At 53.0% G+C, this 15,450-nt stretch overlaps 1 protein-coding gene across 3 annotated transcripts in view; it reads right to left on the reverse strand.

Annotated features, from left to right (window-relative positions):
* Window positions 1-15,450, reverse strand: part of SACK1H (scaffolding CK1 anchoring protein H) — a 29,384-nt gene that overhangs the window by 9,332 nt on the left and 4,602 nt on the right. For all 3 annotated transcript variants that reach the window (XM_084854656.1, XM_084854655.1, XM_084854657.1), the window contains exon 2: window positions 5,895-6,373. In XM_084854656.1, coding sequence (XP_084710782.1) covers window positions 5,895-6,373 — 479 coding nt within the window. The remainder of the gene's footprint in view (window positions 1-5,894; window positions 6,374-15,450) is intronic.

Here is a 15,450-nt window from a genome sequence, read left to right on the forward strand (position 1 = left end):
GAGTGGTAGTAGTGGGAGACTCCTTGCTGCGTGGGATCGAGACCCAAGTATGTCGCGAGGACCCGTGGACTCGCCAGGTATGTTGTCTCCCGGGAAGACAGATTAGAGACGTGACTGAAAGGTTGCCTGCGCTCATAAAGCCCACTGACAGGTATCCCTTTCTTCTCATCCATGTGGGAACAAATGATACCGCCAAGCGGAGCTACGAAGAGATCACGTCAGACTTTGAAGCTTTGGGAAGGAAACTCAAGAACTTTGGGGCCCAGATAGTTTTCTCATCCATCCTTCCAGTAGTTAGAAGAGGGGTAGAAAGGGAACGAAAAATACTCCAGGTGAATGACTGGCTACGAAGGTGGTGCCGACGAGAGAGATTTGGATTCTGGGACCATGGGCTATACTTCCTGGAAGATGGGCTGTTGGCTAGGGATGGGTTGCACCTCACAAAGGCTGGGAAGAATGTGTTTGGCCACAGCATGAAGAACTTCATCAGGAGGGCTTTAAACTGAATCCTATGGGGAAGGGAGATGTAATGTTGGGGGTAACAATGGACATAGGCGCATGCACTGCAATGGAGAGAACAGCTCTGATAGCGCCCAATAATAGTCTTCAGACACATGTAGGAAGAAAGCCAGACTATGAAGCACATGGTCTTCGATGTCTATATACTAATGCCCAGAGTATGGGAAACAAACAGAACGAACTTGAACTCTTAATACAAGAGGGAAATTATGACCTGATAGGTATAACTGAGACTTGGTGGGATGACTCTCATGACTGGAATACAGCAATTGAAGGATATAACTTGTTCAAAAAGAACAGGAGGAACAGAAAGGGAGGTGGGGTTGCACTGTATGTGAAAAATACATATCTCTGCACAGAAATACAGGAGGAGGAGCTTGGTAGCCCCATCGAGAGCATCTGGGTTGAAATAAATGGAGCAAAGAATAAAAGGAACCTGGTGGTCGGAGTCTACTACCGGCCACCCAATCAAGAAGACAAGGATGAAACTTTTGAAAAGCAAATAGCCAATGTTTTAAGGAAGCATGACGTAGTAGTAATGGGGGACTTCAATTTCCCCGATATTTGTTGGGAGACAAATTCTGCAAAACATGGCCCCTCCAGGAAATTCCTGACTTGTGTGGCGGATAACTTCCTCCTACAGAAAGTAGAGGAAGGAACTAGAGGATCGGCTATCCTTGACTTGATCCTAACCAACAGAGATGACTTAGTGGGTACAGTAGCAGTTACAGGAACTCTGGGGGAAAGCGACCATGTTGTACTTGAGTTCTTGGTTCTAAGGGAAGCAAAAGCCAAGTGTAGTCAAACACGTACCCTGGATTTTAGGAAAGCTGATTTTCATAAACTCAGAACAATGATCAGTAAGGTCCCATGGCAAGCGATGCCAGCGAGAAAAGGAGTCCAAGATGGGTGGGAACTTTTAAAAAAGGAAATTCTCAAGGCACAATCACAAGCAATTCCAACAAGAAGAAAGGGTGGAAGACAACAGAAGAAGCCAATGTGGCTTCACAAAAAGCTTAGGGATGACCTGAAAACAAAAAAGGACACATATAAGAAGTGGAAAGAAGGCCAAGTAACAAAGGAAGAGTACAGGCAGATAGCACAGAATTGCAGGGATGGCGTCAGGAAGGCTAAAGCTGAGAATGAGCTGAGGTTAGCAAGGGATGTTAAAAACAACAAAAAGGCTTTCTTCAGCTATGTGCATAGTAAAAGACAGAGGAAAGAAATGGTGGTTCAGCTATTAAATAAGGATGGCAAAACGATAACAGATGACAAAGAAAAGGCAGAGGTGCTCAATTCCTACTTTGGCCCAGTCTTCTCCCAAAAGAGGGTCTATGACCCCCCTGGCAAAGGCGAAGTACAGGCTGAAGGGGCAGGATTGCAGCTTGAGATCAACAGGCATATGGTCAAGGAACACCTCATTACTTTGAATGAGTTCAAATCTCCAGGGCCAGATGAAATGCATCCTAGAGTCATAAAGGAACTGGCAGAAGAACTCTCAGAACCGCTGTCTATTCTCTTTGAGAAATCATGGAGGACGGGGGAAGTGCCAGATGACTGGAGGAGGACTAACGTCCCTATCTCCAAAAAGGGTAAAAAGGAGGAACCTGGGAACTACAGACCAGTCAGTCTGACATCAATCCCTGGGAAAATTCTGGAGCAGATCATAAAGCAACCTTGACAACAATGCCGTGATTACTCGAAGCCAACATGGATTTGTCAAAAACAAGTCCTGCCAGACAAACCTGATCTCATTTTTTGATCAAGTAACCTCCCTTGTAGACCGTGGGAATGCTGTACACATCATATACCTCGACTTCAGCAAAGCTTTCGACAAAGTGCCCCACGATATCCTGATGAGCAAACTAGCTCAAAGTGGGCTAGATGAAACAACGATCCGGTGGAGCCACAGTTGGCTACAGAATCGGACTCAAAGAGTGCTTATCAATGGGACCTTCTCAAACTGGGAGAGGTAACGAGCGGGGTACCGCAGGGCTCAGTCCTGGGCCCAGTGCTCTTCAACATTTGTATTAATGACTTGGAGAAGGAGGTGCAGGGAATGCTGATCAAATTTGCAGATGACACCAAAGTGGGCGGGATAGCTAATACTTTGGAAGACAGAAACAGAATTCAAAGTGATCGTGATAGACTGGAGCGCTGGGCAGAAAACAACAGAATGACATTTCATAGGGACAAATGCCAAGTTCTGCACCTAGGAAAAGGAAACCAAATGCACAGTTACAAGATGGGGGATACGTGGCTCAACCACACTACAAGCGAGAAGGATCTTGGAATTGTTGTCGATCACAAGCTGCATATGAGCCAACCATGTGATGTGGCTGCAAAAAAGGCAAATGCTCTTTTGGGCTGCATTCATAGAAGCATCGCTTCCAAATCCTGGGAAGTACTAGTTCCCCTCTACTCAGCACTGGTTAGGCCTCATCTGGAGTACTGTGTCCAGTTCTGGGCACCACACTTGAAGAAGGATGCAGACAAACTGGAGAGGGTTCAGAGGAGAGCAACAAAGATGATCAGGGGACTGGAAACAAAGCCCTGTGAAGAGAGACTGAAAGAACTGGGCATGTTTAGCCTTGAGAAGAGAAGACTGAGGGGAGATAGGATAGCACTCTTCAAGTATGTGAAAGGTTGTCACAGAGAAGAAGGCCAGGATCTCTTCTTGATCATCCCAGAGTGCAGGACACGGAATAATGGGCTCAAGTGACAGGAAGCCAGATTCCGGCTGAACATCATGAAAAACCTCCTGACTGTAAGAGCAATACGACAATGGAACCAATTACCTGGGGAGGTGGTGGGCTCTCCCACACTGGAGGCCTTCAAGACGAGGCTGGACAGCCACCTGTCAGGGATGCTCTGACTTGGATTCCTGCATTAAGCAGGGGGTTGGACTCAATGGCCTTGTAGGCCCCTTCCAACCCTACTATTCTATGATTCTACAACACTGGACTACACTGCAGGATTGTCATGCGTGACTCTCTCAGCCCCCTCCCCCTAGCAATTTGTGTATAATAACAATGGAGTATTTTGCAGGATTGACGTGATACTTGTGATGGCCTTTATTTGCATTTGCAGGAGAAGGGGAGGGTTATGTTCTTCGAATTCAGAAAGAAATAACATTTTGCGCATGAAATTAAACCTGAACTAGGAAAAAACATGAACTCCTGCCTTTGTCGCTGCCTTCTGCTTTTGGGTGGACATACTAGCAGTCAGGCACAGCTATGCCAAAATCCTGAACTTCTTGTTTTTTCCGGACAACAATAACTTCTCTACTAGGGAAGTCCAAAGAACGGCTACCAAATGATCCAGGAAGCCCCTTCTCCAGACAAAGGGTGCATATGCTCTTTCAGAATTTTCTCTAGCACCAGTTTTCTCAACATCAATCACAGCTGTGGCTTCATTCATTGGCTAAAAATACTCAAAGGCACAAGCAGGTTCATGGCTCGCAAATGATCGCTTAGAACAGTGCGTGCACATTTTGCTTTGTGTCTCTTGTTCCACAAGGGCTAGAGACTTATTGTTTTAAAAAGCAAAAGCTCAGAGTCGGTCCCCCTGCTGGCTCCCAGTCCCAAAGAGCAGATTCACCTGTTGATGAGCCTGCACAAAACACTGGCATGGAGGAAAAATGCCTGAGATCTTCAATAGGCTGGATGAGGGCAAATAAACTGAAGCTCAGGCCAAATGAGGCGGAGATGTTGATGGTGGGGACCAGGAAGGGAAGTGCTCTGCCGGCTGCCCTATTGCAGACGGTCTGGGCAGCACTCACGGGTCTGGCACGGCTCCCAGGCACCCAGGCAGCGGCTATCACCTGAAGTGCCTTTTGCCACTGTTGGCTGATTTACCACCTATGCCCTCCCCTTGAAGATAGTCGTCAGTGCCTAAGTAACCTCCAGATTAAAAAGCGGTCATGCACGCCACATGGGGCTGCCCGTGTCAACTGTCTGGAAGCCTTTGCTGGTCCAAAATGAGGCGGGGTGATCCACCGACAGTGTGTTTCAGGTTGCTAGCATTGGCCTGGAGCCCTCCACAGCTTGGGCTCAGACAGGCTGCTTTGGCACAGGGCTCCTCTCACGTGGACCTCCTCAGACACTCAGGCCGTTGGGGGGGGGGTCTGCGGAGGGGTCTTGCTTGCTCTAAACAAGGCTGGCACGAGGAGCAGAGTCTTCCCAGGGGTGGCCTATATGGCTTGTGGGACATTCTCCCCTTGAAACTCTTCTGGCCTTCAGGAAGCCAGTGAAGGGTTTTTGTTTGTGTGTGTCGCTGGGGAATTGCACAGTTTATTACACATTGTTACGTGTATCGGCTGTTAAACGTAACATGATTTTTTATTAACTGAATGTGATTTTGTAGGGAATTCCTATTGTCTTTAGTGGAGGAAGGGCCCAAAATTAGCTGGAAAGGCAGGATAGAAATGTATTATGTTAAGGAATGACTGCTAGCACCACTGGAAAACGCCTGCTCTAGACTGGGGGTCCCCAACCCCCGGGCTGCGGACGGGTCCGTGGCCTGTTAGCAACCGGGCCGCAGGGGTGTGTGAAACCCCCTCACCTTGGGTCCGCAGGGGTCCGTGGTGGGGGGGAGGCGATCCGTGCCCCCCCCCGGAATCCTCGCTGGCCCTGGCCGGCCCCGCTCTGCAGCAAGTCCGCGGAGCTGCCGGCCAGTTCTGGCGGACTTCCAGCCACTGGGATGCAAATGGCGTCCGTGTAGCTGATTACTGCAAAGAATAGGGATGCCATTTACGTCCCAGCGGCCGGAAGTCTGCCAGTGAAAAACACCCCCTCCCCCCAGTCCATGGAAAAATGGTCTTCCACGAGACCGGTCCCTCGCGCCAAAACGGTTGGGGACCACTGCTCTAGAGCCTCCGGCAGCTGCTTAGCCCCTGGCCAGGTCTGGGTAGTGACGGCTGCAGCAGCTCTAAGTAAAAGAGCGCAGAGCCACTGGATCAAGCCCTGTGTAGTCAGGACCTCTCAACATGTCGCTCCTTCAGCCTCCTTCCCAGTGACTTGGGTGAGTTGCCAGACTGGGGGCGCAGAAGCACGGTGTTAAGTTTCAAGGGGAGCACAGGGCCCAAGGAAGGGGCTCACTGCACTGCCCGGACCTGATTGTGGGGTGCAAGAAACGCTGGGGGTAGAGGGTGACGGACAAGACTCTTGCTTTGAATGACCCCATCCACCCGCCCAGATCCACAGCGAGGGTGTGGGAGACAGAAGGCCCGGAGCAGGTACCAAAGCAGCCCCTTCTGTAAGGCTGATGCCACACAGCCAGAGCCCCCAAAGTCTTCAGGGGTGGGAGAGTTTTCAGGGTAGCTGAATTGTGCCCCCCTCCCCCCCTTTCCCCCAACCCATGTCCTGATCGCTCACCTGCTGTGCAGCGCGGATCATCCTGCGTGCCTCCTCTTTGATGCTGGGATTGTCGGGAGGTGGGGGCTGCACCAGGGTCGTCACCTCAGTCCCCCGAAATCCAAAGACCATTGGCCAGCCAAGATCCAGTTCCGGAACAGCAAGGTCAGAGTTCATGGGCCAGTAAGTCCCAGAGGAGCCATCCATGTCTGCATCGTGCGGGCCAGAGTCTGTGCTGCCGCCTCCGCCGCCCCCCTCCTGGGGGGCATATTGGGGCTTCTGCAGGTGCTGGGTGATGTGCTCCACCTCCGAGGGGCAGAGGAACTCTGGGGCCCCCTCGTCGGTCAGGAAGCGGTGGTAGCTCTCCTCTCCTTCCTCAGCCAGCATGTCCAGTGCTAGGCGGTAATACTCCTTGTAGTGGGGCGGGAGGTAGTTGGGATCCAGAGGGTTGTCACCCTGTGAGGAGCTCTGCGACCGGCGAGCCATGATGGCAGAGGGCACTGCGGGGAGACAGCCATGTCACACAGGGATGGGATGATGGGCCTCCATGTTCCTCGGCCTCTCCACGCCCCGTGCGGAAGCAAGCAACCTTCCTGCATGGCTGGGGTTCTTGCACACTCCAGCTACAGTGTGGGCTTGGGGCCCTAATTCTCACCCCATCCCACTGGAAGCACAAACTGCCCTACTGCATCTAGATTTGCACTTGGATGGACCCTCCTGCATAAGGACATCATTCTACACCTACCTCCAGCTGTTGGCAGAAAGGGCAGTTTTACTTCTTCCATGGTTAAAATAGGGGGGTATGTTTTGCTCCCACGAAGCTGCTCTATGGCAGGAGACTGGCAACAGGGACGGACAGGGAAAGAGCATCCGGGACCCTCCTAACGGGGGAGGCCCCGGAAGCAGGGTGGCGAGCAGGTTCACAGGGCTGGGCAGATCGCGCAGGGAGTGCCGGGGAAGCCAGTGAAGCAGATTCCATCGATCAAGAAGCGCAGGCTGCCACATCGGCACTGGTAGTGCGGAAGGCCCAAAAACTGAAGTCCCGGGGGGGCAGGGGGCCCCGTGTTGGTGAGTGCCCCAAGAAGGGGGGGGAGGGGAGAGCAGCAGAGATGCCAGAAAGCGGCCACGTCAGCATCTCAGGAGAAGCAAGGAGGAAGCTGGCGAGCTGAAAAGGGGCTTCTGCTCTATTTCATGAACAAGGGAAGTGTGGGAGGAAAAGGCCACAATCCATCACATCCCGAGGGGCTGCAACTGGCACCCTCAAAACCCCCCCCCCATTTTTTAGCCATGAGGCCCTGGTCTGGCAAGTCAGAGGGCCTTGGCACAGCAACCCTGTGGGTGGGAGCTCAGCATCCCCCCAGTGCAGCCTCAACCTTCTTGGGGGCGTCCCCGACCATTTGGTTCAGGCCTTCCTCAGGACTCACTGATGGGGGGGACCCCAGGAGAAAACAACTCTCCCCTGAGAGTAGAGGGTATCCCCTGGGCAGGTCCCATCAGCTGTCTGATAGCTTGCCAGCTGACCTGCCCCAAAGTGTGTGTATGTATGTGTACACAGAGACGGCAAGAGGAGGGGAGGTCACAGTTCAGTGGTTAGAGCACTTGCTTTGCATACCAAAGGTCTTGGCCTAAGGCAGCTTCCAGTATTCCTGGGCAGATGAGGCTGAGGAGCCAAGAAGCCGCACCCTTGGACCTGCTGGAAGTCAAAGGGGGCAGTAGGGTGGGGCCGCCGCCGGTGCCATTCTCCAGTGGAGGGGGCCAGAATCCCCCGGAGGTGCTGGGCCCTGGCTTGCTCTGGCCCTGCGCCCACTGTGCGCCATCATGTGGGAAAAGATGGGCCAGTTGCACAGACACCTGTCCCACCGGTGGGGTTGGTCTAGCCAGGCTTTCAGGCCCGGGGTGGGGGCATCTTGCTGTGCAAAGGGCGTGCTGACCTCCCACACAGGAGCAGCCATGCTGTGGGGTGTGGTGTGGGGCAGGTGCCAAAGGCCGCAGGGAAGTTACGCAGAGGAATGTGTCCTCGGCAGAGGGGAAGCGGGCGGGCCTCCTGGTGTTGTCTGCACAAGCCCGACCGACGGGTGAGGCGTAGGAACGGGGTGACCAAGGCGTGGGGGTGGGGAGGTGGAGGGCCTGTGGGTTTCTCACCGGTCCTGTCAGAAGCGGGCCTGTGGCTGCTGCCACGCATGTGGCTGGCTGGCCAGACCCTGGCTTGGCAAGACCGCCCAGCCAGCAGCCATCACCACCCCGGCAAAAGCAGATCCTCAAGGGCGCCCCCAGCACTAGGGCTGGATGTCCCCTGACAGGAACTCAGAGCTCTCCCAGGTCCAGGCTTCTGCCATGCCATCTGACCCCTCCAGCCGCCACCTGATGAGCAGAGCTGCTCCTGCCCTGTCCGGCCGTCTTGTGCGGCGAGCTACACTTCTCAGCCCTGGGACGTGATGGAGCTCCAGACCTCAGGCGAGGACCGACCGGGTCTGCCCACAATTCTTCCTACATCCAAGAGTATTGCTGCAAACGACTTCTCTGATCTCTCTATTTCAAGGCTGGGTACTATCACAAAACAGTATTGTATCCAATTTAAGCATGGAAATAAAGTTAGCATGGAAATAAATAAACCTATCAGGAACTCCTACATCACCTTCTTTAATTTCTACGCAGCACCTTAAAAGTTTGCCCTTGCTTTCTCATTCCCTCATATAAAACTGTGAATCAAATGCTGCCACTCCTTCATATTTGACTCAGAAGTCGCAATACGGATATTTTGTAAAAGAAAATAATCTAAGGACAAGAATTCATCGTGAGAGTTGTGATTCTACCAAACCAAAACAGCTCTAGATTTAACTATGTGTCCAACTCAGTTTTGTTATTTCACGCAGCTATCTTATCTGCCACATTGAAGAGATCCCCACAGATGGGCAACATGCCCCATCCAGAGTCCACCGGCCTCATGCCACGGGGGAGAGGGAGTGATTGGGAGTGCGTTTGTCCCCCGCCCCCCGAGCCACGTTATTTTGGGTTTGTTTTCACAAATTCCTGCCATGGGTTTCAACGTAGGGGATTTAATCTACACCAGCTCCACCGCAGGCATAAATCTGACCCTGCTCTGGGGCTACCCGGGGATGGGGGGGGGCCTGTGGATCTGCTGGGGTAACCCGCCCCTTCCCCACCCGTCAGAATTCCTACGTCAGAGTCAATCTGGCTGCAGAGGTTTCTGCAAGGGCTAGGAGGGGCGTCCTGAGGTCACTTCCCTGCCCCCTCCGAGAGCAGACCTTTCTCCACCCTTGATGGGGGAGATCCAACCTATCCTATGGCCCCTGGGACACCCTCCTAGGGACCACAGGGTTGCATTCCCAATCTTGTATAATTCTGTATTTAATTCCTCCATTCTGTTAGAAAGGGATTTGTTATACTCCCCAGAAATCAGACAGATTTGCTTTTAACTGAGAAGTCTGTAAAGACCTGGGTCTGATTTAAGAAGATTTACATCTGGTTCTATCCACCACTGGACAGAGGAACCAGACTTCCTCCTGATTTGTCAAGTCATCGTCCATAGCCATTTGCAGTTTCAATTAGGGATAAACCCAAGTATAAAAAGACTTAAATTTAAGGCATATAAAACTAAGAACATAAGAATCACAGAATCATAGAATAGTTGGGTTGGAAGGGGTCTACAAGGCCATCGAGTCCAACCCCCTGCTCAATGCAGGAATCCAAGTCAGAGCATCCCTGACAGAGGGCTATCCAGCCTTGTCTTGAATGCCTCCAGCATGGGAGAGCCCACCACCTCCCTAGGTCATTGGTTCCACTGTCGTATTGCTCTAACAGTCAGGACGTTTCTCCTGATGTTCAGCTGGAATCTGGCTTCCTGTCACTTGAGCCCATGATTCTGTGTCCTGCACTCTGGGATGATATCCTGGCCTTCCCCTCTGTGACAGCCTTTCAAGTCCTTGAAGAGCATTATCATATCTCCCCTCAGTCTTCTCTTCTCAAGGCTAAACATGCCCAGTTCTTTCAGTCTCCCCTTGTAGGGCTTTGTTTCCAGTCCCCTGATCATCTTTGTTGCCCTCCTCTGAACCCTCTCCAGTTTGTCTGCATCCTTCTTAAAATGTGGTGCACAGAACTGGACACACTGCTCCAGATGAGGCCTAACCAATGCTGAGTGTTGTTGTTGTTCAGTCGTGTCGTACTTCCCAGGATTTGGAAGCGATGCTTCTATGAATGCAGCCCAAAAGAGCATCTGCCTTTTTTGCAGCCACATCGCATTGTTGGCTCATATTCAGCCAGAGCCCTGCTGGATCAGACCAAGGGTCCATCTTGTCCAGCATTCTGTTCAACCTGTGGAAAACCCACAAGTAGAATACGAGTGTAACAGCACCCTCCCGCCCATGTTTCCCAGTAACTGGTGTACACAGACATACTGCCTCTGTTGCTGAAGGTAGCATAGAGCCATCAGGACTAGCAGCCACGGATAGCCTTCTCCTCTAGGAATTTGTCCTATTCCTTTTTAAAGCTATCCAAGCTGGTGGCCATCACTACATCTTGTGAAAGTGAATTCCATGGTTTGACTACGCCCTGTGTGAAGAACCAGAGAAATCATAGCCATAGTATTATGGGGGAGGGAGAAAAAAATTCTCCCTATCCACTTTCTCCACACCGTGCATAATTTTGTGTACCTCTGGGTAATGTTCAGGGTTACCCTTGATGAAATTGAGCTGAAGGTGGACTCTGAAATAACTGTGACATGGAAGAGGGAACAGGCCAGGCCCCAAATCCAGGAGATGTCCTTTCTCCAGGTTGTCCTACTGGATCCCATGTCCAGCTTCAAGAGGGAACCATCACAGCAGCAGCGCAAGCCAATGGAACGGCTGATGCCACAAGAGCAGAGCAGGGAAGCCTCAGCTGTTCTACAACAAGGAAGAGCAAACACCAGCAGCCTGTGCTGATGAGAAACAATCTACTGGGGCTGGAAGAACTCACACAAACTCCTCTAACCCACAGCTGCTCAAACTGGGGAGCAGAGTGCAGTTGATGGGGACAAAGAGGGAAACCTGAAGAAAGGGCAAGGGCTTTGGATCTCCCCTTTTGGCAGAGAATGTGTCACAATAGCTCAGAAAAGCAAGGCCATGTAAGGGGTATGTAAACATTCACGGTATTATCCTCCCACAAATGTTAGCCCAGCCTCAGTCCAGTGCCATCTACCTGACATGCCCAGTGACGCAGAGCAGTAGGAAAGGACTTGGCTGCTTAATCGGCTGTACGAGAAGAGATGGCCAAACACCCGAGCGCTTCATGGCTGCTCAGCTGACCCACAGCATGTTGGGTGGTGGTGAAAGGCCATAAAAATGGAACAGGTTACACATCACCTGCACGCAGCAAGCCTCAAAGTCACTAATAATATAACAGCCCCGAAGCTGGATCCCAAGCTGGACCCAAGAGGCCTCTCTAGTCCAGCATCCAGTTCCCCACACAGGCCCCCCAGATCCCCCCCTGGGAAGCCCCCAAGCAGGACAGGAGTGCAACAGCACCTTCCCACCTCTGTTCCCCAGCAACTGGCATTTAGAGACAGAGCAACTGCCTCTGCCATAGGTTGCTTGGTAGGAGGGTGAAATCCAGGACCACCCAGGTGGCTTTCTCTGAAATGCTACCGGTTCCACGCGGAGGGCCAGCTAGACAGGCGAAGCGGAAGAGTCTCAATGCGTGGATGAGATGGTGGTGCAGGGAGGAGGGGTTCATATTTGTTAGGCACTGAGGAACGTTTTCAGACAAGCTGGGCCTGTACAAGAGGGACGGACGCCAATTGAACCAGAATGGAACCAGACTGCTGGCGCTAAACATAAAAAGGTGGCAGAGCAGCTTTTAAACTGAGCACTGGGGGAAAGCCAACAGGAGCTGGGAAGCAGCCAGTTTGGGCTGAATCATCCCAAGGGGATGAAGGTGAAAACATTTCCAGTTGCCCAAGGAAAGAATAGGCCATGAGCATATGGTGGAACATGACAGCCGGTCAAAGAGGCCTAAGGGCCATAGCAGGAGATGCACACGCCAGAAACATGTCGGGAGGGTCACCATGTATATGCTAGTGCTAGAAGCCTCCAAGCCAAGATGGGAGATTTGGAGTGCCTGGTTTTAGAGGAGAACCTAGACAGAGCAGGCAATACAGAAACCTGGTGGAACAGAGAGAGCCAGTGGGGTACGGTCCTTTCTGGATAGAAACTCCACAGGAAGGACAGGGAAGGAGGTGTCGTTCCGTACTTCAAAGAGGGCACAGTGTCAAGCAGACTAGGAAACCAAAAAGGGGGAGACTCTTCCTCAGAGGAGGGGGAGTGATAATACCAGGCTCCAAAACTAATTTGGTACTATGGACATGCTATCATCCCCTAGACCAAAATGCTCAGGGTGAATGCTTAGATTCCTGCATTGAGCAGGGGGTTGGACTTGATGGTCTTATAGGCCCCTTCCAACCCTACTATTCTAGGATTCTTGAGATGGAAAATGAAATCAGGGAGGCATCCAAACGAGGAAGCACTGTAATAATGGGTGACTTCAATTATGCCCCACATTGACTGGATAAATGCATGTTACAGTCATGATGCTGAGGTTAAATTTCTCGATGCCCTAAACCTTAACTCTAAAGAATTGTGTGCTACAACAGGTGACCAGGGAACTGACCAGAGGGGAGGTGACCCTGGATTTAATCCTCAGTGGTGCAGCCCAGGACGCAGTGAGAAATGCAAGTTGAACCAACTGGAAACAGTGACCACAGTGCTATCAATGAGAACAAAAAAGGAACACAAATTTCCACAAAGGAAATGCAAGCTGACGATAAGACAATAAGAAATGTAAAAAAGCATATTAAGGATCATGCTGCAAACAACATTAAGGCTAACCATAAAGAATTCTTTAAGGGCGCAATCCTATGGCTGCTAGACAGTGGCTAGATGGCCATAAGATTGCTCGGTTTCCGGGAACCGCCTCCCCGCCTCCTCATAGGCAGCGCAGATCGTCCCTGGGCTCCACACTCAGATGAGCAGCACGGAGCAGGGCAAAAGGGGGCGTTCCCCAGGGCGGGGAGTGCGGAGATGCCAGCGTGATGCTTTCTATGCATCATCTGACCTACTCCACCTGCAGCCAGACAGCTGAAATTGGCCATCCAGACGCGAATGGAGGGTGGCTGGAGCGCAGAGGATAGGATCCTCTCTGCGCTCCGTCTGCCTTGCATTGGGTAGGCGGTCGCCTCTGAGTTTGGAGGTGGCCACCTATTCCAATAGGGCTGCTCCCTAAATATATCAGAAGCAGGAAACCAGCTAGGCAGCTGCTGGGGAAGATGGGCAGGAGGGTGCTGTTGCTCTCATGTCCAACTTGTGGGTTTCCCGTGGGCAGCTGGTTGGCCACTGTGTGAACAGAATGCTGGACTAGATGGGCCCTTGGCCTGATCCAGCAGGGCTCTTCTGATGTTCTGATACTGGGGATACAATATAGCCCTCATGACTAATACTCATTGATAGTTTTACCCTCCATGCACTGGCCATCGCTACATCTTGTGGTAGTGAATTCTGTAGTTTTACTATGCACTGCATGAAGAGGTCCTTCATAGAATCATAGAATAGTAGGGTTGGAAGGGGCCTAGAAGACCATAAAGTCCAACTTCCTTTTATCTGTCCTGAAACTCCCACCAATCAGCTTGATGGGATGGACCCCATTAGGTTCTCGTATTAGGACAGAAGGAAAAAAACTTCCGTCTACTTTCTCCACACCAGGCATCATCTGATATACTCCCAGCACCACCACCTAACTTGCCTTTTTCCTAAGCCAAAAAGCATCAAACATTGTAACCTTTCCACATGGGAGAGTTCCTCCAGCCCCGGATCACTTGGCTTGCCCTTTCCATCACCTGTCCTCATGGTGCGATGGCCGGCCGCCCAAGCCTCGCTGGCATCCCACGCAAACGCCACAGAGCCGGAGAGCAAGCCGAACCTCTGCTGCCCTAGGCATTCCTGGCCTGCATTCGCGCTGACCCTCGAGGGACACAGAAGCAGCATCTGCTCCTTGACTGCAGCACCGCGCACAGCGCGTGCCTCCTCCCCATCCCAGGCTGTCCAGAAGGAGAGCCCTCGGTCCCTGGTGCGCTGCTCTTGGAGCCACGGAAGCCATTGCTGGCCACACCCATTCCCTTTTGTCAGCCACTAGAACCAGCCCCTCCATTGTTTGGGGGCTTGCTAGCCAGATCCCATGCCTCCTACATGGCTTGCCCATCTGGTCATTGGCCCTTCTTCACAGAGCACGGCCACGTGGTCAAAGAGCCAAATTCCTCCTGATTTCACTTCCTGCATTGCTCAGCCCTCACCTCTCGCCAGCTACATCTCCTCTCCCTCCAGCTCAGCTCTTGCCAGGGCCTCGTCCCCGGGCTCAGGATCCCCCTCCTGCCCCGTCCTGCCCTGGCAGGGCCTGTCACCACCTGCTTCAGCTGCCTGCCGGCACTGCTGGCTCCCAGCCACAGCCTCCCCGCCCCGCCCCGCTTCCCTGAACCGAACTCCCCTGCTCGACTGGCTGGGCTGCTTCAGACACACCCAGCTCCACGGGGCCTCCGGCGGGGAGGGCGCAAGCTGAAAGGCGGCCCAAGCACAGACGCGGGGGGGGGGGCAGCAGGGCAAGAGCACGCCCCCCCCGGCCTCTCGGGAAAGGGAGAGAGGCTCAGGGGAGCGCCACAGAACTCCAGAGGGGGGCTGGCCGCACTGGGAACCTCTCCCCAGCTCTGAAACATCCCGCTCCTGCCCCTGCTCAGCCAGGATGGCATCGCTGTCTCGGAAGCCCTTGCTGGTCTTGGCCTGGAGGCCTCAGGAGGAGGAGGGCTGGCGCTCTGTGCCGTAGGGGAGCGCTTGGCCTTCTCCCCTCTGCCCGTGGGCACGGGCCATGGTGGGCGGAAGTGGACATGTGCAGACGCCTCCCCTAACAACGTCCCAAGTGGAGTCGGCGCCTCGCTCCCTCCTGCGGCATCCGCACGCCTGAGGAGGGCCACGCATGCTGGTGGCAGGAGCCCCGTGGGACACTTCTAGTCCCGCTCCTTTTGGGAGGAGCACCGCAGGGACAGCCAGAGAACCCCACTGTGGGACAAGCGGTCCCTCTGCGTTCTCCCCCCTCCCCTTGTCGGATGCCGCGGGGAGGTCTGTGTGTTGGCGGCGGGGTCCTAAAGCCGCATTAACCAGAGAATTTCCAAGCAGCTGCAACCCTCTGCCCTCAAGCCACTGCAACTGCTCCGGCTTTAGGGGGCTCCACCTAGGCTCTGCGCATGCACACACGGCTGCAGCACGTGACTTTGAAAACTGGTAGCTGATGCAGACTGCAGCATCCTAATAATTTCCCCTTTCATTCTTTACAAAGCAAACTGCTAGCCCCCAAGAGAACATGCAGGCTCTTATAAAACGGGAGCATATGCCCCACTTATTCCAGGGAGCAATGCACCTGCACAGTATTGCCCACTCCTCCAGTCCACACGTATCGAGGCTTCAGCCCCTCCACCCCGCACCCCACTACCCAAATGACCAAGAGCGGGACAAGAGTGGGCTGGCTGGCACTCAGCCAGCCA

This window comes from Heloderma suspectum, chromosome 4 (genome assembly GCF_057233095.1).
Source record: "Heloderma suspectum isolate Gila_16-S chromosome 4, 16-S_ref, whole genome shotgun sequence".
Taxonomy (NCBI): domain Eukaryota; kingdom Metazoa; phylum Chordata; class Lepidosauria; order Squamata; family Helodermatidae; genus Heloderma; species Heloderma suspectum.